This window comes from Dromiciops gliroides, chromosome 4, assembly GCF_019393635.1.
Source record: "Dromiciops gliroides isolate mDroGli1 chromosome 4, mDroGli1.pri, whole genome shotgun sequence".
NCBI classification, from domain to species: domain Eukaryota; kingdom Metazoa; phylum Chordata; class Mammalia; order Microbiotheria; family Microbiotheriidae; genus Dromiciops; species Dromiciops gliroides.
Window position 1 is genome coordinate 71069339 of NC_057864.1, and position 23491 is coordinate 71092829.

Below are 23491 nucleotides of genomic sequence, written 5' to 3' on the forward strand. Positions count from 1 at the left end.
AAAAACCCCCCCAAAATGCAGCTCAGATAGGCTGTGTCACTTTCCCATCTCCCACAGCTAGTGTTGGAGCTAAGATTCAAACCCAAGTTTATGCATTCCCAAGGGATATGACAATAAGTTGCAGGGAGCTAGTGAACTTGAAATTTTTAATTTTTTGGTAACTATGCTTCATGATAATTGATTTCCTTTGAAATCCTGAGTGTTTTATTCTATGCATTTAAAAACACAATTTTGAGGAGGGGTTCACTGACTTCATCAGACCGCCAAAGGGGTCTGGTACACACAGAAAAAGGCTAATCTACACCAAGCTGTGACTCTAATGAAGAAACATATCTGGGCCAAAGCATTACTGAGTGAAATGAGGTTGGTCCTAATTTTAAGTCAATCCTCTTTGGGGATTGTCAAGGGCAGGTTGATTATTTTCCATGAATTCATCCCTATGTGGCTGATGACTGTGGCAGAACTGGCTGGGAGGGGAAGTTTCTGATTTCCTAGGGCTAACTTACACAGCTGGGAGGTCTATTAGCCAGAGGGAGTCAGGTGGTAGTCGGGGACAGAGCTTGGAAGATATTACTAGGAAAGTCCAGGGATCTCAGCCATGGGTCTCAGCTGGCAAGAGGTTCAGCTGGAGAGCCAGCCTGCCTTTGCATGACCTAGGGGATATGCAAACATCCCCATCCCAATTACAGACAACACCTAGGGAACGTGGAGTGTTCTGAGCAACTGAGGCCAAGATGGACTAAGTAAGTCATTTTCCCATAATTGCAAAGCTGGTTAGTATTAAAGCCAAGATTTCAGAGTCCAACATGCTGACCTATTCTCAACTCAGGCAGGACCCTTCAAGGTCGCCTGTATTCGTGCCTGGTCAGATGTTAGCAATGACGTTTGAGAGATGACACAGCTATGCTCCTGGGTATGTGTACTCTGGGTCACATTCTTCACACTGAGCTCTGATGAGCCTGGCCTGACCTGCTCTTCTGCTGGGAGAAAGAATAGCATTGTTAGCCCCTCCAGAGGGACCCAGGCATCTGCAAATTTGAACAAGAAAAGTGTGAAAAGCTGGCTGCTGCCCCCCTGGTTGAGCTGTTGATTTCAGGGACTGAATTGAAAGCAAACATCAATAAGGTAAAAATAACCGTCATGTCCAAGGTTGGCCCAGATGAGACACAAGAATATGCATATCCCTCCAGTCTTTGCCTTTTTTTTTTTTTTAAGTGAGGCAATTGGGGTTAAGTGACTTGCCCGGGGTCACACAGCTAGTAAGTGTTAAATGTCTGAGGCTGGATTTGAACTCAGGTACTCCTGACTCCAGGGCCGGTGCTCTATCCACTGCGCCATCTAGTTGCCCCTCCAGTCTTTACTGAGTTAGGGGGCTATGGGCGTGGAGTATCGCAGATATTGCCAGCCTCTCTCAGCAATGATTAGTTTTGTCAAGCCACTGCTTTGTTCCTCTTTGCTTTTTTATTCTTTATTACAAAGGATGGCTCACTGAGTAGGGAATGGTTTCATTAGTCTAGGGGATTTCTGGGGGAGGAAATACCCTCTACCAATGCACGTTGGCACCTTCTCTGTGATTTATAGTCCTTGGGAGTTGTCAGAAGCACCAAGAGGTTAAGTCACTTGCCCAAGGTCACACAGCCAGTATGTGTCAGAGGCCTTCCTGAAGTCAAGGTCAGGTCTCTAACCACCATGTCTCTGTATATTTGAGATGAAGGTGATATGAAAACAAAAGACATCAACATCGATTTTTAAATGCCTCAAAAACCATCTATCACAATCTCATTCACCTTCCTACACCCTTCCTAGGAACCCTTCTCCACACATTATCCCACAGCTGTCCCCTCATGAAATGTCATTTGATCTGAGATAGGAAATTCTGCTTCTGAAAAGTAGATCAAAGAGGAGGGGATTTGATTTACTTCACTTCAGATCAGATTTCTGTCCATTGGATGCAGGCAGGCCTTCCCTGCCCCCTCCCCTCCCCAAGTGAAAGTGAACTCTCCCTCCTCAAATTTCTCATAGCTTGTTTGGTTGTTTTTTTTGTTTTTTTGGTCTGGACTTCTGCCTTGCACCTAGCTCCCTCTGCCCCATATTTTAGTCATGGTTGTTTCTGCCTTTGCCCCCTATTGTTCAGAGGCTGGGTGTCATGGGAAGAAAACAGACCTGCAGTCAAGAGATCTAGATTCAGGTCCTAACTCCGATGTAACCATGAGCAAATTCTTGCACGACCCTGGGACTCAGTTTCCTCTTCTGTAAAATGAAAGAAAGTTGGATCTAGCCATTAGTGCTTTTGAGCCTGAATTCAATCCCATCACTAAATATACTAGTCAGGTGCCTCTATCCTGTGACTCAAGGTTCTAGGAGTAAGCAAGTCCCTATACTTCTGAGGCTCAGTTTTCCTACCTGTTAAAATGGGGATAAAAACAATTTACATTGTCTAACTTAGAAGGTTGTTATAAGTGTTTTGTAAACTTTAAAACTCTATCTACATGTCAGCTGCTATCATCAAACTGTTAGCCCCTTGAGAATAGGGCCTGTGGTATCACCTCAGAGCCTCACACATAGCAGGTGCTTTGGGTTTTTTTCCTGGTTTTTTGGGGGGTTGGGGTGGGGCAATGAGGGTTAAGTGACTTGCCCAAGGTCACACAGCTAGTGTCAAGTGTCTGAGGCTGGATTTGAACTCAGGTCCTCCTGAATACAGGGCCGGTGCTTTATCCACTGCACCACCTAGCTGCCCCCAATTGTTATTATTTTTTTTTGCAGGGCAATGAGGGTTAAGTGACTTGCCCAAGGTCACACAGCTAGTAAATGTCAAGTGTCTAAGGCCAGATTTGAACTCGGGTCCTCCTGAATCCAAGGCAGGTATTTTATCCACTGCACCACCTAGCTGCCCCATATAGTAGGTGCTTTGTATAAGCAAAATGAAATACTCAGGAGGCAGCGCCTACAGACAATATTAATGAAGCACCCCATAAGTAAAAAAGCAGCTTAATTTTGTTTTGGCTTATCCTCCTTGACCTAAGATTCCCTAGAAAGCTGAACCATTGTTGCTTCAATGAGCAAGAAGAATCCTCAAGAGATTCTGTGACTAGGCAGTAGGTCAAACCCAGGTACATGAAGCATCTGGAATAGAGGAGACCACATGTCCAGGTTCCTATTTTAAAGGCCAGAAGAGGAGAGAACATCTAGCCAAAATTAGAAAAAAGGGCGTCTAATTTGCTACCAACTCACAGTATGACTTGGGGCATATCAACTCACCTCTCTGGACCTCAATTTCCTTATGGGTAAAGTGAGGGGGTGGAAATCAGATCATCTCTAAGGTCCTTTTAAGCTGCTAACATTGGACAGTTCTGGACACTGAGCTCAGGAGCTATTCTAGGGTTGTGTATAGTCTTGTTGGATATGCCCTTCTTTCAGATCCGCCATATTTTGAGGGCCGACTGGTGTGGCCAGAGAGTTGATAGGATGGGGAGATAGGAAGAGAAGGATATGAAAGGAAGGTGGGGAGGAGGGGAGAAAAGGACAGGGTGCCACGTAGGCATCTGATGGAAAGCCTAACCCAACCTAGTACAGACCGAGAATAGGGCAAATGGGCGTGACCATCCTGGTGCCGTTGTTGCTGCTGCTGTTGTTGTTGGTCCTTTGTTCTCAGAGAGGCCCCGTGACATCAGGAGGGGGATGACTTGCACACATAAATTGGATATGAATGGGGCATTGCTTTACAAAGCCATCAGCCTCACTCTCCCCCCACCCAGAGTCATGCAATTCTAGTGGCAAAACAAAGGTCAAGACAACTGGTGATGACCCAGGATGCAGTGGGTGACTTTGGCCTTTCTAACCTAAGGTCTTTCCCAGGTCTCAGTTTGTCTGAGGCCTTGCCTATCCAATGACTGAGGGCTGGGTAATAATAGCTGAGACAAAAAATGGTCTCATCTGCCATCACAAAGACATCAGTCTTTGAGGGAAAGACCCTCAGAGTTTGTGGCCAGAACAGAAAACAATTGTTCTTTACACTCATTCTAAACCATCAAAACCTATGAGTCACAGAGGCTTGGGATGGGATTCTTATGGACCATTATAAGCCAGAGTGAGGAGTCTCCAATAAAGCATAGGCCCTGGATTCAGGAGGACCTGAGTTCGAATCGGGCCTCAGACACTTGATACTTACTAGCTGTGTGACCCTGGGCAAGTCACTTAACCCTCATTGCCTCCTTCCCCAAAAAAGGAATAAAAATATTCAATCTAAGGTCCCCTGTTATTTTCCCTCATGACTCAAATGATTCTTCCCTCTGCTTTTTCTTTCCAATGAACCCTAGCACAGCCAGACAAAGCCCTACTCTTCCCAGGCCCCAGACACCAACCAAAGCCCCATCAAACTAAGAAGAGAAGACTATACCTGTTTTCACTGGGGTGGTAGGAACTCTGAGAGGAGAGTCTGTGGTAATGAGGTGTCCAATGGCAGGATCTGTGAGGAGGTGAACAGAACTAGTGATTATTGGAAGAAAGACCAGGCTGCCCCAGTGGGCTGTGACATATCCCTGTGGGTGTGGGGAAAATCAGATCTGATCATGGGAATGCAAATTATTCTTAGACATCACCAATTTCATGGGGAAAACGCTGCCCAAGGGGTCCCCCAACACTGTAAACCCCATGGGAGCCAAAGGTAAAACTGACTGTACTGCAGACTGTATGAAGGACCCTCAAAGTCCCTGCTTGAAGGGCAGACCAAGTTCTGTGGGAGCAGAAACTGGGTCTACCCTGAGCAAGGCTTCAAGGTATGAAGATATGATACATGTTCCCTTTTGAGACAAGAGGCACGGGAGCAGCTAGGTGGCACAGTGGATAGAGCACCAGCCCTGGATTCAGGAGGACCTGAGTTCAAATCGGGCCTCAGACACTTGACACTTACTAGCTGTGTGACCCTGGGAGAGTCACTTAAACCTCATTGCCCTGCCAAAGAGAGAGAGAGAGAGAGAGAGAGAGAGAGAGAGAGAGAGAGAGAGAGAGAGAGAGAGAGAGAGAGAGAGAGAAACAAAGAAAGAAACAAAGAAAGAGAAAGAAAGAAAGGAGACAAAAGACACAAGGATGTGACCCCTCAGCTGACCCCCCAGAAAGAGAGAAAATGGCCCTGTTCTTTTTACCAGAAATGTCCAGACTGGGCTGGTTTAGCTCATGCCCAGTTTAACATCTTTTACCCCACAGGAGGGTGAACTGGAGCCATGTCTAAGGGTCATCTATCAGGGTGGAAGAGCAGGAGAGACTGGCTGGGATGAGCCTGGGCCCCATTCATTCACTTCAGGCTGTTTTCCTAGTTACCCCTCTCTTCTCCTGCTCAGTTTGGAAAGGAAACAGCTTCCCCAGAGTGAGAATTCCCCATGGTTTCCCTGTCCTGTGGATGAAGGTGAGCCCTTCCTTGCTCTCTGGGGGCTCTTGGTTCTGCTTTTACATATCCCAATAAGATGAAAATCACTCCAGCTGCCTCTTTCCCAGCATCTGCCTGCTTCTACCCTGTTCCCTTCTTCTTCTCCTCCCTTCTCCCATCTTTACTCTTTCACTTTTCATCCCCAAATGGAGGGAAGAGACAAGGTGGAGCCTAATCAAGGTGGATGAAAAAAGAAGAACAAATCATTCCATTTTCTTCTCTCTCAACCCTCATTATACTTATTTCATAGGTGGGAAGAATCAGGCATGGAGGCCAAGGCGGGTAGCCTATGGGTAGTAAGAAGCAACAAGACTTAATTGGTGGGGTGGTGCAGCTAGGTGGCACAGTGAATGGAGTGTTGGGTCTGGAGTCAGGGAGACTCAGCTTCCTGGGTTCCACTCTGGCCTCAGACACTTACTAGCTCTGCGACCCTAGGCATGTCACTTTAACCCTGTTTGCCTCAGTTTCCTTATCTTTAGAATGAGCTGGAGAAAGAAATGGCAAACTATTCCAATATCTTTGCCAAGAAAACCCCAACTGGAGTCATGAAGAGTCAGACACGACTGAAAAATGACTGAACAAATGACTTAATGGACAGCCAGGTGGTCCTGAAATCAGTAAGGTTTAGGTTAAAATCCAACCTCTGACACTTAGTGAAAGGGGACTTTAGTATATGGCCAGATCTCATAAGATGGAAGTACTCACATGGGAGACATCAGGGACCTACTTTTGGGAGAAGACATTCTGTGTTGGACTACCCCATAGTTGGGAGCAGCTCTGTCTCTTGGCTGCATGACCAGAATTGCCTGAAACATTGACTCTCCACCTCCTTCTCCCTTTCCCTTCCTTTTCTACTTCCCTCCCTTTCTCCCTTTCTCCCTCTCCACTCTCACCCCTTACACACACACACACACACACACACACACACACACACCTTACCCCCAATCCCTGAGAAGCCAGGGTAGGGTCTCTGGATCCAAACCCAGTGGGAGTGCTTTGGCATTAGAATTTGATGGGCATGGGACAGCTAGGTGGCACAGTGGATAAAGCGCCAGCCCTGGATTCAGGAGTACTTGAGTTCAAATCTGGCCTCAGGCACTTAACACTTACTAGCTGTGTGACCCTGGGCAAGTCACTTAACCCCAATTGCCTCACACACAAAATAATTGATGGAATTAATGATATATTGGAATTGAATTAAGGCGCAACCCTGAGCCACCTCCTCTCCCCAGAATGCTGGGGGCATTGAAGATATGCTGCCCCTCCCCCCCACCTTGGAAATGGGGTTGAATGTTTGCATATTTCTTCTTGCTATGCCTTTGAAGTAAAAATTCTTTTGTAAAAGTGAATCTTACTGTTGAGTGGTTAAATCGAACTGAGGTGTTTGGTCCACTAAAATTGGGGGAACACAGTCCGTGAGGATTTGAGCCAATAGCAGAAACAAGAGACCCACTATGCACCCCACCCCCAATCTCCTAAGCTTACTAGAGAGCCCTGAAGGAGGGATGGAAATGTAAACACATCTAGTCTTCAGGCAGTGGGGGTCAATATAATCAGTTACACCAGCTCTATGACCCTTGGGAAGTTCATTTACCTTCTTAGAACCTCTGTTTTCTCATCTGAAAAATGGGGATCAGAATATCTATAGTACCTGCCTGGCAGCATTGCCATGGGGTTCCAATTAGGTGATGTATGTAAGTACTATACCTGTACAGAGTATCCCAAAAGTCTTAGTGCTGTTTTTAAGCTTAAAACTGAGCTAAGGGGGCAGCTAGGTGGCTCAGTGGATAGAGCACCAGCCCTGGATTCAGGAGGACCTGAGTTCAAATCTGGCCTCAGACACTTGACAATTACTAGCTGTGTGACCCTGGGCAAGTCACTTAACCCCAATTGCCTCACCCCAATTTTTTTTTTAAAAACTGCACTAAGACTTTTGGGGCATCCCATATAGATGTCAGTTATTGTTGTTGTTATTATTACATGAGGAGGACTGTGGCAGAAGAGATGTTAATAACTATTCCTAATAACAGCTAGTCATTATATAGAATGTTTAGGTTTGCAAAGAGTATTACAAAATTCTTTTTTTATCCTCACAACAATTCTGGCAGGTAAATGTTATTCATTCCCATTTTACAGAGGAAGAAAGTGAGACAGAAAGAGGTTAAGTGATGTATGTGCCCCAAAATCCCACAGCTAGTATCTCTCTGAGGCCACATCTGAACTCAGGTCTTCCTGACTCAAAGTCCAGTCTTCTATCCACCATGCCACCCCACTGGTCATTTCTCTCCAATAGCTTTCCTTCCTCTTTTCCAACTTCCTCCCATTTTCTCTCTCTATTCTCTGACCCCCAACCACAGAGCAAGTTCTATTCCCAGGCACCAACAGCAAGGGAGGGTCACAGCTGTGTGACAATGACCACATACCGTAGTAGCAAATGAAGGTGTTCCTGGTTAAGCAGCGAGCAGCCTTCACATTTGGAGTGATTTTCATTATCACCTCCAACAAAGCACAGAATCCATCTGTGAAGTCAGACAGGCTTGTGATCCAAAAGGGGGTGGTGAAAATTGGCCCGCTGGACCAGCTGAGTGTCCCAGTCTCAACATCAAAGAAAAGTCCGATCCAGGCAGGGTTGCCCTTTAGGATAGAGTAGAGGCTTATTATACTGCTTAGGCCGTTCAGGCTTTGCAAGTTGGCCAGGTCTGTGTGGTAGACCCTACAGTAATCCCGGGCCTCATACCAGGTAAGCTCTTCCTCCACCCGTGTGAACCTCTGACCATCCACTGTCATTTCACTTGCTGCTGTGGATGGGAAAGCAAATTAGTGGCAAGGCCTTGGTTATCCCTCAAGTGTCCCTGGGTTTTCCCTCCCAGGGGACCCTGCTATCCCAAGATCTGTGCATGTCAGATGCCTAAGATCTTTCCCTGGGTAGGGTTGAAAATCTAAGAGAGGAGGGGAGGCTAGGTGGCACAGTGGATAAAGCACCAGCCCTGGATTCAGGAGTACCTGAGTTCAAATCTGGCCTCAGGCACTTAACACTTACTAGCTGTGTGACCCTGGGCAAGTCACTTAATCCCCATTGCCCCGCAAAAAAAAAAAAATTAATCTAAGAGAGGGAGGTGGAGATAAGAACACTAAATCAAACTTTTGGTAGTAGGCTCAAGCCTGCACTTACCCATTGTCACTTGGATGCCCATCCTTGGAACAAAGTGGAGAATCCCTATTTCGGAAAAGGGGAAGTCAGATTTTGGCTTAAATTTTGGTTCCACTCCCTGAACTTGTTTTGTAAGGGTGTCAAAAGTTGAATCCATTGCCAGGAGGGTTGGACAGCCTGCAACCAGGTACATTAGACTCACTGACATACTCTTCCCTGAGCATAGCTAGTCATCTCTTCCAGGCACCGTGGGCTCTGGGGAACACCACTACATTACTTCAAAAAAAAATTTTTTTAGGGGCACCTAGGTGGTGCAGTGGATGGAGCGCTGGCCCTGGATTCAGGAGGACCTGAGTTCAAATCTGACCTCAGACACTTGACAATTACTAGCTGTGTGACCCTGGGCAAGTCACTTAACCCCAATTGCCTCACAAAAAAATTTTTTTTTCATGCAAGTGAGAAAGTCAAACTATCCTAGGAAAGTAGAAGCGTATGAAAAGATAATTTTCCAGGATGTTTTGACTTGGGAATCATGCTAGGCTGTAAGGACACTGACTATATCTTGGGTGTCTCCTAAAAGAACAATGTGCCTATAGGCTGGTCTCTAACCTAGGTAAATGCTTAAGCACCCACACACATCCCCCCAGCATATCCATGCCCTCTCCTATGCACATACACTGAGGAATGTTTTATGAATAAAGTGCTCAGTCCAAAAAGGTCATTAGGAAAAGCTTAGGGTTAAAATGGCCTTTACTGGACATGCACAAAAAGAGTGAAAAGGAAGCAGGCCAGTTATATGGTAAAAGCAGGGAATAGCAGATGGGTCACTTAGGGTTACTCCATTGGCATTCAGGTAACAGCAAGAGACCTAGAAGAAGGTCCCTAATCTGATGGGGAGACCCCCTGTGGAAGAATTACAGTAGAACATAGACAAGAGTCTAACACGATGAGAAGGCATGAAGGGGTTGTGATTTGTGCTGTTGGAGGGAATCCCCACCTTAAGGAGATCCCAGATCCATCAAAATACCAAAATGGTTTCCGGTCATGAACACAAATTTACCACATGTAAATAGAGAATGAGATAGCTCAAACAAGGTTGTATTTCAAAGGTCTTTAATAGCATTGGTAGGGGTACTCCCTCTATGTAGACCAACATCCCTTTATTACTTAATGGATGGTGGTCAAGGATGGTTGTGGCTGAAATAGCGGCCAACCTGATTATCAACCTCAACTTAGCGTTTGCTCAGTAGCCTGGCAAATGGAAAAGCATTTGCTCTGGAGTCAGAGGTCCTGGGATTGAATCCTGCCTTTTATTCTTCTCACCTGAACAATTTTGTATAACAACTTCCCTGGGTCTCAGTTTCCTTATCTGTAAAAACAAGCAGGTCTCTGAGGGCCTTTCCAGCTATAGATCTATGATCCTCTGATTTCCCACCCACCAGGTCCATGTTCAAAGTCTTCCTGGCTCAGTCAAACTGCTCAGAGATTGTACTAAGATGGCACGCCCTTCAAGAGTTCAGGATTACCTCCTGCTCTCACCGAGGCATCACACTGAGTGTGAGTTGTTTATGTTCAAAATTACCAATCAGAGAATGTGCAAAAATGGCAAAATGGTACCAGAAAGAAAAATATACACAATAATTATAAAAAATGGAAATGGAAAGAATACTTAAAAGAAGAAAAACTATAAGTAATTGTCCCAGAGAATAGCTAATGAATCATACTTCCCTCTTGCCAGAAGAGAAGTGGGGCACTGTGGGATTGGAATGTTGCATACTGTTAGACACCGTTATTCTATCAGTTATTTTTGCTTAAATATTTTTGTTTGCTTCGCAGGAGGATTCAATAATAGGACAGAGAGTGGGGAGGTGGGAGGGAGGAGAATGGTGTAAGCAAATCCTATAAAAACGAAAAGAATCTATAAAAATTATTTTTAAATATGGAAAGACTTACATGAACTGATACAAGGTGAAATAAGCAGAACCAGGGGAACACTGGGTATAGTAATAACAATACTGTACACTAAACAACTGTAAACGACTTAGCTATTCTGAGCAACACAATGATCTAAGACAATTCCAAAGGACTCATGATGAAAAATGCCCTCCATTACTAGAGAAAGAATTGAGGGAGTCTCAATGCAGATTAAAGCATACTTTATTTCACTTTATTTTTTTCATTTTTTCTTGGTTTGTGTTTTCTTTCACAACATGACTAATACGGAAATATGTTTTGCATAGTTGCACGTGTATAATCTATATAAAATTTCTTACTGTCTAAGGGAGGGAATTGTTGTTGTTTGTCCTTCATTCTCAAAGACTGTGACATCAGGGTGATGTCATGACTTGCACTAAATTGGATTTAAGTGAGAGAGGGCTGTGCAAACAGATCAGGATGACTGGAGATGATCCTGAATGTTTGAGGCAATAAGAGTTAAGTGACTTGCCTAGGGTCACATTAGTAAGTTTCTGAGGTGAGATAATCAAACTTTTAAAAAACAAATGTTAAAAATTGTTTTACATGGAATTGGGAAAATATTATCCAAAATTATTTTTAAAACAAAGAAACAAAATATGACACTGGGGACATTAGGTCTTAGCCTTGACCTTCACTGACCCTAAGAACATTTTATTTTATTTTATTTTATTTATTTTTTGCAGGGCAGTGGGGGTTAAGTGACTTGCCCAGGGTCACACAGCTAGTAAGTGTCAAGTGTCTGAGGCCGTATTTGAATTCAGGTACTCCTGAATCCAGGGCCGGTGCTTTAACCACTGCGCCACCTAGCTGCCCCCCCAAGAACATTTTCCTGTCCTTGAGCTAATACTTGTTTTTATTCTCTTAAAGAATAAAATTACCACAGATTTTGTTGATGTGATAAAGTGGAGCAATTAACCACAGGTTTAGAGAGGGGGCTGTTAAATTTATTGAATTTGACCAGGGCACCTAGGTTTGAGTCTCTGTTCTTGCTAATGATGTGGCCTGGGACAAGTTGTCAAATTCCTTCAATTCCTTGGTGACCACTTGCCTGAACCAATGTTTTAGGTGCCATTTCCACCATACTTCACTTTACTGTCAACTTGACTCTTCAGGTTTCCCTCCTTCTCTTCCTTCTCGTCCTTTTCCTCTGCCTCCCCATCTTCTTCCTCCTCACCATCAATCACCTTGCCCCCGTATAGCTCCCCCCCCAACTCTGTTTTCCAGCTCTCTTCTATGTGTTGTCTATCCCTGATATCTTGAGGACAGGAATTGTCTTGCTTGCTAGTATCTGGATCCCTAGCACTTAGCATAGTGTCTGTGGTACAGTAAGCATTTAAATCCTCTATCTACATACCCATCCATCATCTATCTATCCACACATCATTTATCCATCCATCCATCCATCCATCTATCCATCCACGTAACCCCATCAATTCACCTATCCATCTATTCATCTCTATATCCACCCTTTCATGTTTTTTCTTACCTGTAAAACAGGAATATTAACACTCATCCTACCTATTTCACAAGATTGTTGCCAGGATCCAATAAGGAAACGTATAAGAAGAATGTAGTTAGCTTTAAGGCACTGCATAAATGTCAGCTATGTTTATTGTATTTCTGCCAGAAATGCTGCCCATCAAGGAAAACATGTGTTTATGTGTGTTGGGGAGGGGATGTTGAGGAGGAGAGGCCTGTATGCCTCAATGGTGGATGGAGAGGGTGCCTCTGTATAGGTAATTTGCCTATTAAAAGAGTATAATCTTTCCCCTCCGTGGGATTGACAGTTTCTCTTAAAAGTGGTGCTGAATCCTGAGCTTTGCCAGTTGCACAGAGCTCTCTCCTTCCTCCAATCCCTTCCGTCACTTCCCTTTGTTCACATGCCCCAGAGGATCTTCTCTCAGAGTCTGGCCTTGGTGTGGGCAGGGAGTTGGCATCTACTCCAAAGCTGTCAGGTTCTCCGGCCCGCTTTCCATTTCTCTGAACACCTCCCCCGCACTCAGTCCTAACCAGCCTTCAGAATCTCTAGTTCTCTAGCGGTGTGTCCCAGAATCCTCAACAATATTCCCCAAATAGAACTCATTTTCATTCACTTTAATTTGAAAGAACGAGTTGCATTTGTATGGGAAAGTATAAGAGGTGGGTGGATGAAAATCTTGAAATTTAGAAGAAGAAAAAAATCAGTACATGGTTTACTGGGAAAAGCCCTGAATTTGGAATCAGAAGCCCTGGGTTTGTGTGTCCTCAAACGGGCTTCTTTAATTGCTTGGGACTTCAATTAGCTGGGAAAATGGGGCAGGTGGACTGAGGGAATAGACTAGATAATTGCTAATGTTCCTTTCCAATTCCAAAAATCCTTTGGTCTGTGGTGTCACGACTTTAAAAGGCATGGGAATTGCAAGGCTGCCTCAGTTTCCTCATCTGTAAAATAAGGCCCAGATAACCCCTCCTTCACTTAAATCCAATTCACTGCAAGTCATGACATCACCCCAATGTCACAGTCCTCTTTGAGAATGAAGGACAAGGGGCAGCTAGGTGGCGCAGTGGATAGAGCACCGGCCCTGGAGTCAGGAGGACCTGAGTTCAAATCCTGCCTCAGACACTTAACACTTACTAGCTGTATGACCCTGGGCAAGTCACTTAATCCCCATTGCCTCACACACACAAAAAAAGAATGAAGGATAAACAACAAAAACAACAACATCATCATGTTAGTCCAGTTGTACTGACTCCCTTCAGAGCTGATTTTAAGCTGGCCTGCGCAGAGAAGAATTGACCCTAATTTTAAAGATGACCAAAGACTTTGTGTTGGGGAGTGTCTGATATAATCCCAGATAAAATAAATGCCATTCCCAATTTAAAAAAAAAAAAACTTCAGCGGGGGCAGCTAGGTGGCGCAGTGGATAAAGCACCGGCCCTGGATTCAGGAGGACCTGAGTTCAAATCTGGCCTCAGATACTTGACACTTACTAGCTGTGTGACCCTGGGCCAGTCACTCAACCCCCATTGCCCTGCAAAAAAAAATAAAACCCAAAAAACAAAAACCAAAAAAACAACATCAGCCTTAATTATCAAATATTTCCTCATCATTTTTCTGGAAGTTAGAAACTGTGACCATTTGCTCAAAAAGATTCCTCCTGGCCCAGAACCAGAGCCCAAAGCGGGACCAAACAAGCTTTTACCTGCTGTGGAGGCCAACAGGAACAGCCCCCTGGCAAACATGGCTTCTAGCCTCTTGGGTCTGTGCAGTCAACTAGAGGCAGGCACCTGGGTTTAAATGCAGCCAGGTAATTTGGTTAAGGACAGGGCCACGCCTCTGGCAGAGGCCACTACCTGGCTCCCTGGCTCCTACTTCCCAAGATTCCTCCTTCAGGTCCAGCCTCTGTCATCATTTTTCAGACAAAAAGGTGGTGGGAATGGTTACAAAGCAGGAGTCGGCAGCCTCTTTTGACCCTGATGGAGCCAAAATAGAACCTTAGGGGAGACATCGATTGGTCTGAGACCTAGGAAGGTGAGAAGTAAGTAAGGGGAAAGGAAAAACAAAAGAAGAGAGAAGGGGAGTGGGTGGGAATGAAGAGTTGCTCAATAAGGTAGAAGGCTGTGCAGCCAGCTAGCATTCATTCCCTCAGAGGTCATTGAGTACTCTTCTCTTTTCTCAGCTCCAGGTCACAATTTTTTCCAAGTTTTATTTTGTCCATTCAGTACATATCACTCTATCGCTACACCCCCAATAAAACTATTCTTTGGAACACAGGAAAACAGCTGAGAAAAATCTACCGACAGCCTGATATGCGTGTAGTCGCATATGTAACAATTAATTCACATAGACTTCCTGCTGCTCTATTAAGAGGAAAAAAGTGTTATTTCATGATCTGTTCTAGGGATCAATGATTCCAGACACAAGGCTCCAACTTCCTCTGGTACATCTCTCTTTTGCTGTGCTGGGGCACCACAAACTCAGTGTGTCCAGAACCAAAATTGTTAGCTTTCATTCTAATGCTTTCCCTAGGTGATCTTTTTGGTGCCTCCTGACTCTAAGTCTATAATCTTCTTTGTCCTTTGGTTTTGAAGAGGACCAGTGGCATTGCAGGTGATCTCGTGACTTGTATGTGAAATTGGATTTAAGTGAGGCATCAGCCTCCTTCTCTCTTCCAGTCATTGAAGTCTAGTGGCAGGACAAAATTCAGGACAACTGGCAATGTCCTGGGATGCAGTGTATGACCTTGGCATCTTGGTGTTCAGGGAGAATGAGAACCTGTGGTGTGAGGGATTGAAGAGCCCTTTCCCGGGCTGCTCATCCATCTTTGGCATTCTCCCATCACCCAATTCTCAGCACTCACTAAAGGTCTTCACTTAAATGAATACCATTCAGTGGCACCATACGTAGTTGCCTACCTCCAAACTAGAGGCCTATCTTAATTTAGGTTGTAAGAGGGGGCAGCTAGGTGGTACAGTGGATAGAGCACTGGCCCTGGATTCAGGAGGATCTGAGTTCAAATTTGGCCTCAGACACTTGAGACTTACTAGCTGTGTGACCCTGTGCAAGTCACTTAACCCTCATTGCCCCACTTAAAAAAAATTTAGGTTGTAAGATCATAGATTTAGAATAGAAGGGACCTTAAAGGTCTTGAAGTCTAGCTCTCTCATTGTAGGGATGAGGAAATGGAGCCCCAGAGAAGTTACGTGATTTGCCCAAAGCCAAACAGCGAGTAAGTGTCTAAATCAGTATTTGAAGCCAGGCTTCCTAGACCCTTATTCCAAGCTTCTACACCTCTCTACTTGTGGAGAACACAAGGGTTTATGTGAACTTTCTATGAGAGTCAGCATTACCCCGATTCCTTGGAGGCTCCCACAGCTCCTCAGAAAGGCTCTGAAAATTAATCAGGAAGCACGGTGGCCACCAACTCTTCCCTCCTTTATCACAGTGAAAACACAGCAGATAAAATAAGAAAAACAGACATTTCCACTGCACTGGACAGTCTACAAACATTTTCCTCACAACCCTGTGAGATTAGTAATACAAGGAACGGAGTAGAAAAGGTATTGACCCGAGTCTCTGGGAATCTTGGCTCTGACTCTTCCCAGCTGCGCATCCCTGGGCAAGGGACTTAATCTCCCTCTCTCATTCCCTCTCTCTCTTTTTGAGGCAATCAGGGTTAAGTGACTTGCCCAGGGTCACACAGCTAGTAAGTGTCAAATGTCTGGGGCTGGATTTGAACTCAAGCCATCCTGACTCCAGAGCTGGTGCTTTATCCACAGCACCACCTCCCTGCCCCCACTTAATCTTTTTTTGAGTGTGTGTGAGGCAATTGGGGTTAAGTGACTTGCCCAGGTCACACAGCCAGAAAGTGTGAAGTGTCTGGGGCCAGATGGCCAGTGCTCTATCCACTGCACCATCTAGCTCCCCCCCCCACTTAATCTTTTAAAAGAGGTTTCCCCATATGTCATTGGAATTCATACTATTTGCACAACATATTAGAGCTTCATAATTTCATTTACAATTCTCTTTCTCTGTTCTACTGTGTATATGGAAATGCTCATTTTATTGGATGCTTAAGTTCGGAATTCAAAAATCCATTTTTCAAAAGGAAAACAACAATATATTTGTGCTCCCTCCTTCAAAAGTTCATTGTGGGGGGCAGCTAGGTGGTGCAGTGGATAGAGCGCCGGCCTTGGATTCAGGAGGACCTGAGTTCAAAATCCAACCTCAGACACTTGACACTTGCTGGCTGTGTGACTCTGGGCAAGTCACTTAACCCCCATTGCCCTGCAAAAAACAAACAAACAAACAAAACAACAACAATAACAAAAAAGTTCATTGTGGCGAAAGCACGATATGAGCTATTGTTGTTATCATTATTCTCACGAGGAAGCCCCAAGAACCCAAGCATGTTTCCCACAGCTGGGAAATGTCAAAGCCAGGATTCAAACTCAGGTTTCTTTTGATTCCAACCCCAATATTGCTTCTATCTCACCCCAGTGATCCACTAATGGAATGAGGACAAGTGGCCTGAGGAAAGGCACTCCCTGGGTTGGATTTTTTTTTTTTATTGTGATGAGCCCAGGGTAATTTGTCAGATGGATCTGTGCTAATTTACAGATCTAGGTTATAGCATCCTCATCATTTGGGACTCATCTATGTCCTAAAGATTTCTGCCTATGCACTGAACTATCAAATGGGAATTTTCTTTTTCTTGGTCTGAATCTGAGATCTCATGGGTGTGAGGAATGTCCAGGGTGGAAACTCTTGTCCCCTGATGCAGATGAGCAGCTTCTCTGTTGCTTGGAGTGTTATGGAAGTGCCTGGGACCGAGAGGTTAAGTGAATCACCCAAAGGAAGCATACACACACACACACACACACACACACACGACATGAACCTAAGTCTTCCTGACTCCAAAAGTTGGACTTCTCTATCCACTAGATTAAACTGCGGAAAATGGATATGAAAATGTTTTGACAAATTCTAAGCACTCTAATGATGTGTGATGGGGGGTCCTCTAGCCCCCCAGGGACTCTGAAGTCCAGGTGTTGCTTCATCTGTCTAATTTGCCTCCCTATGAGCATAGGAATGGAGAAAGACTGTTGTGGGTGGCAGACAGAGGGAGGTGATTTCAGAATCTTGGCAGGGGGAAACAGTAACAGCAGCAATGACAGTTACAACAGTTTATATAATATTTATTATAACATTGTTTATTATAACATTTACCAAGCTCCTTAAAATTGGCAAAGTGATATCTGGGGTGACCCAAATGTCTTAGTGCAATTTAAGCTGTTAAAGATCAAAATGGAACTTAGACTTTTGGGACACACATGTGCAACATGTGCACACACATATATATGTAAGCTATCAAGCTTTTAAAAAATCTACACTGTCTTTTGGGATACTCTGTGTATATATGTGTGTATGTAAATGTGTTTATATATACATATGTATGCATAGGCACACATTGCACTAATAATACTTTTGGGACAATAGATATAGATATAGATACACACATATACATACATATACACATTTGCACTAAGACACCTGTATATCACTTTGCAAACCTGTGGTGGTGGTTGTCACTATTTCTCCCTGCCAAGATTCTGAAGTCACCTCCGTCTGTCCACCATCCATGCCAGTCTCTATCCATGACTATGAATCTTGGCACACAAAGTAGGCAAATGAAGCCATGCCAGGACATCCTAGTCCTGGAGGAGACTAGAGTCCTCCTGTTATACATTATTATAGTATTTGAAACTCGTCCAAATATTTTCATATCCATTATCTCAGTTGATTATTGGCAGCATGATCTAGGGGAGAGAGAAGTCCAACTTTGGAGTCAGGAATACCTGGGTTTAAATCCTGCCTCTGATACTCACTTTGTGTGTGCCCATGAGTAAGTGGCTGAACCTCTTATTGTCCCGAGGCGCCTCTTAAAGCCTGTGAGTTACAGGCAAGTTGCTGATCTGCAATTAAGACTTTGGGGACCTCATATATAATCTCATTTGATCCTCAACACAATCCTATGAGGTAGGTGCTATTATTGTTATCTTTCTCACTTTACCAAAAAGGAAGCTGAGACTGAAACAGGTTAAGGGTCAGAGTCACTCATAGTGTCTGAGGCAAGATTTAAACTCATGTCTTCCTGACTCTTAAGTCCAATGCTCTATGTACTGCACTACCTAGCCACTAATGAGTTACTTGGAAAGATAAGAGATAAGAAAATGATCCTTTTCCTGTCCCTAAAATATGAAAGCTAAATAACAATTCAAGATAATCATACCAGAGCTTCAAACAAGCAGTAAATGCTTAATGTTCCAACCAAATGGAACCAAAAATGGGTACCACGGAAATGCAGAAAAGGGAGGAGAACATCTTCTGGGATAGTATGGTCAGGGAAGAGTCGTGGAGGACAAAGGACTGAGCCTGAAAGGATGTCCCCTGTTGCTAGGTTACCAGGCAGAGCTCCTGAGGGAAGCAGGTCACTGCTATTCCCACTAACTCCCTACTAATAGGTGGAAAAGTGGATTTCCTCCACTGAACTTCAACCTGACCTCAGTGATTCTATCTTGGAAAGCCCAGAACTTGGTTAAGGTTTATTCAACACTTCTGCAAATGGGCACTCCATAAAGCAGAACACACTCTGATTTAGGAAGCCCTCCCTTCTCCTAGTGAGAATACTGGTGTTTGCTGGTCCAGCTAAAGGAAGTATCCACAAATTTGAATGAGGGAAGTTTGGGGAACAAGCACCTGCCTCCTGGCCTGGCTGGAAGTAAACATCCCATTTGCTTAAACTGTGAGAAACAAAGTCACTTATAGGGAACTCCCTACAGCATCTCTCTGAAGCTTATAGGGAGAGAGCATACTGATCTTAAAATGAACATATCCCTACATATTCCCCAGCCTCAGAAGAGAAGGAAATGTCACAGGAATCCTCTAGACCAGGTTCAATTTCCATGATCATAATTTATATTTTCCCATAATTTGCACCATCTCCATTGAGACCCATGGCATTGCTACTGAGCTAGTATTGACACCTTATCATGATTTGCAACATTCCTCCTCCCCCACCTCAAGCCCTCTTCTTCTTCATATGATATTGCCCATTTCTTATGTTGTTTATCCCTTTAGAATGTAAGCTCCATGAGGGTAGGCACTACTTTGTTTTTGCACAAGTTGTTGCTGTTCAGTCATTCCAGGTGCATCTGATTCTTCATGAACCCATTTTGGGGTTTTCTTGGCAAAGACACTGGAGTAGTTTGTTGTTTCCTTCTCCAGCTCATTTTTCAGGTGAGGAAACTGAGGCAAACAGGGTTAAGTGATTTGTCCAGGGTCACACAGCTAGTAAGTGTCTGAGGCCAGATTTGAACTCATGAACACAATTATTCCTAATTCCAAGCTCAGTGCTCTATTCACTGTGCCACCTAGCTGACATTTTTGTTAGTTTTTAGTTTTACACAAGTGCCTTGTACATAATAGACTTTTGCGGGGGCAGGGCAGTGATGGTTAAGTGACTTGCCCAGGGTCACACAGCTAGTAACCATCAAGTGTCTGAGGTCAGATTTGAATTCAGGTCCTCCTGAATCCAGGGCTGGTGCCACCTAGCTGTCCCAATAATAAACACTTAAACGCATGCTATTTGCCTATGGTCACATAGCTAGTGCTCAAAGTATCTGAGGGAGGATTCAATCTCAGGGCTCCCTGACTCCTATTTTAGTACTGTATCCACTATACTACTATAGGGGCTACTTTGCCCCCTACTGGACTAGCAGGTTGAGTCCTTGGACAATGGCTATTTCTCCCCTCAGGGTTAGACGTGGTTTCTGGTACCATCACTCATGAGTCCCTATCTAGGATGCTCCTCCCTGAATATCAGTTCACCAAGTAGAGATAATCACCTTTTAGAAATGAATATTTTATGGGCGGCTACAAACAAGATTATCTGTGTGTGTGGGGGGGGGGATAAATTGGAGAGAATCTTAAAAAGAAGGCAGTAAGATAGGACTTGGGCTGAGACTTAAATGAGGCCAAGGAAGACAGGAGGTAGAAAAGATAAGTGAGAGAGTTCAAATCTGGCCTCAGACACTTACTAGCTGTGTGACCCCCAGAAAGTCACTTAGCCCTGTTTGCCTCAGTTTCCTCATGTGGAAAATGAGTTGGAGAAGGAAATGACAAGCCACTCCAGTATCCTTGCCAAAAAAAAAAAAACCCACCCCAAATGGAGTTTCAAAGAGTCAGACAAGACTAAATAATAACTAAATAACTAATCAACAAGAACAACAATGAAAAATTTATTGAAAGAACATGTAAAAGAGTTTATACAAAAACATCCCTCCCCTAAAGTCTGGGACTTTGCAGAAAAGGAGTGGGCTCAAGCTTCGGGATCACATGTGACAAAGGGGTAACTCCTCTAGAGCTTCTGGTATCTGGAATTCTTTTCTTCCTTTGTGGGGTCCTCATAAAGTTACCCTTTGGTCTGTGTCACTCTCTGCTTGGGCTCTGATAGAAAGTGTCTTTGTAGAGACCTCAAGAAGCTTTTCTCTGCTGGGAGAGTTTTGCAGTCTGCCTTTAGCCGGTGCTAATCTGGGTGTACCATGAGTGATGGTGATGGGAGGTCCAACCCTTCCAACCTGACAAAGGCCATAGGCAGGACACGACTCTTCTCCCCCAAGATGATGGTCTGAGCTGGCCAGACTGGCCTGCTATTCTAGGATCTCAACTGGCTTGCTGTTTTATTTGAGCCCCTCAGGGCATGACTGATGCTCCTCAACCAAAGGCAAAGGCAGTGCTAGGAGGTCTCATCTTAATTCAATGATTCAAGTCTCCAGTTCTCCCCATATGATGAAGGACTTGTTTCTACTTTGATCATACCTATGGTTAATTGATTTAATAGAGATGGCTAGGAAATGTTGCCATCTAGTTTGCGCCTTTTTGATTGCTTGATTCTAGCCCAAGTTCTGAACATAGGGCAGTAAATTTTATATACATAAAAGAGAGTAGTATTACATACTATATATAATAGAGATATATAGATAAATTTATTTCTGTATAATTGGTTTCCTTCATAATCCTACGTATTTTTATTTTATTCATTTCAAAATACTATTCTTTTTTATTAATAAAGTATTTTATTTTTTCCCCCATTGCATGTAAAGATAGTTCTGAACTTTTGTTTATACAGGCTTTCCAATTTCAGATTTTTCTCCCTCCCCCCTCCCCTAGACAGCAGGTAATCTGATATAGGTTATATATATATATACACATAATAACATTAATCCTATTTCTGCATTAGTCATGTTATAAGAGAAGAATCAGAGCAATGATGAAAAACCTCAAAATAGAAAAAACAACAGCACCAAAAACAAAAGAAATAGTATGGTTCATTCAGCATCTACTCCACAGTTCTTTTTTTTTTTTCTTGGATTTGGAGATCCTCTTCTATCATGAGTTTCCTGGAACTCTTCTGTACCATTGCATTGGTGAGAAGAATATAGTCCATCACAGTAGATCAACACTCAATGTTGATAATACTGCGTACAATGTTCTTCTGGTTCTGCTCATCTCACTCATCATCAGCCCATGCAAGACCCTCCAGGTTTCTCTGAACTCCTCCTGCTCATCGTTTCTTACAGCACAATAGTATTCCATTGTATTCATATACCACAACTTGTCCAGCCATTCCCCAATTGATGGGCATCCCCTCAACTTCCAATTCCTTGCCACCACATAAAGAGCAGCTATAAATATTTTTGTACATGTGGGTCCCTTTCCCCTTTCCATGATTTCTTTGGGGAAAAGACCCAAAAGTGGTATTGCTGGGTCAAAGGGTATGGACAGCTTCATCACCCTTTGGGCATAATTCCAAATTGCTCTCCAGAATGGTTGGATCAGTTCACAGCTTCACCAACAATGCATGAGTGTTCCAATTTTCCCACAGCTTCTCCAACATTTATTATTTTCCTTTTTTGTCTCAAAATACTATTCTTAAAAGGGGTCTAGAGCCTCCACCAGACTGCTAAAGGGTTGGTTCCATTATACAATAATAATAATAATAATAATGATAAATTAAGAACACCTGGTTTAGAACATCTTGTTAGTTACATGACTGATGTTAGTCTTTGATAAACATGTTTGATAGATGACCTGGAAGTTGAGGAGGAAGGACCTCTATTAGGCCAACAATAGGACACATATCCTTTCTCTTTATTTCTATCTCTAATCTCTGTCTCTGTCTCTGTATCTCACTCGCTGTTTGTCTCTCTCACTGTTTCTCTGTTTCTCTCTCCCTTTGTCTCTCTCTCTCTGTGTCTCCGTTTCTCTGTCTCAGTGTCTCTATATCTGTGTGTGTGTGTGTCTGTCTGTCTGTCTGTCTCTGTCTCTGTCTCTCTCACTCTCTCCAGCCAGAACCACTTGAGTGTACAGACCAAAGACCAAAAACCTTTCCTAGATATGACACCAACTTTGTCGCTCTTGGTTATTTAACTACCAGCCCAAGAATCCTAGAACTGACCAGTCCTTTCAGTCTCACCTAGCTCTGAGAAGAGGAGGTCTAATAGGGGAAGAGAAAGAGAATAAAGCAAAAGGGGAGTGAAAGGTGAGGATGAGGGAAGAAAAGCACAGCAATGTGAGTTGGCAGGCATAGTGGGGGAGGAAGCAGGGACACAGAAAGGCCCACAATGCAATAGACAAAAGGACTGGAAGTCAGTAGATTGGGGTCCAAATCTTGATTAGTTAGTAATAAATTTGAAAACTAGAACCCACTTCTCCTGATTCTTAGCCTAGAGCTCGTGGTACTAAGCTCTGTTGCACATTCAATTGGCTGAATCTGAACAAAACACTTGACCCTTCTTGGTCTCAGTTTTCTTAACTATGAAAAAGTAATGGCCATAATTGTCCCCTTTCTCTGCCTGTCAGAGAGAAGAAATGACTACAACAGAAGTGAAATGCTCTGAAATGTTAGGAAGTCGTTTATAGCCTTATTATTTTTATTGAAAACACTTTTATTAATATTCCCTAATGTCCTAAGAGATAGGATATTATCCACAGAGGCTCTGGACAAGGGGACACACTGTCCCCAAGGACAGAAATGGAATGAAATATTGCTTTGGTCTAGATTCTAGTGAATAATTCATGAGTCCAGTTTTGTTCCAAGAGGTAGAGATATACTAGGGATACCCACAACAAATGCACTGGAATGGGCATGGGGACGGGGGTGGGGGGGGAGCTTGATTGTGGGTCAGAGTCCCCATTACTTCCTAGGCTCCAGATATTATCATTGGCTTATTTGCCTCCACCCTACTGAAAAACTCCTGTTTCTTGTATCCTCTGCGTTGTTCATGAATTGACTTCTTAAGGTGGTGAAAGCAAAATAATTTAATTAAAATGTGGCAATGTCAAAAGAACACATTAGTAGGAAGCCCTCCCTGTCTCCCTTAGCCCAAACAAGCCACTT

The 23491-nt window shown here is 43.8% G+C and overlaps 1 protein-coding gene across 3 annotated transcripts in view; it reads left to right on the plus strand.

Moving 5' to 3' along the window:
- Window positions 1-954: 954 nt before the first annotated feature.
- TEX35 (testis expressed 35) overlaps window positions 955-23491 on the plus strand; it is a 39955-nt gene continuing 17418 nt past the window's right edge. For 2 of the 3 annotated variants that reach the window (XM_043964362.1, XM_043964363.1), the window contains exons 1-2: window positions 955-1125; window positions 10016-10130. In XM_043964362.1, the coding sequence (XP_043820297.1) occupies window positions 10020-10130 (111 nt within the window). In that variant the 5' untranslated portion in view covers window positions 955-1125; window positions 10016-10019. The remainder of the gene's footprint in view (window positions 1126-10015; window positions 10131-23491) is intronic. The other variant, XM_043964364.1, reaches the window with a different exon arrangement.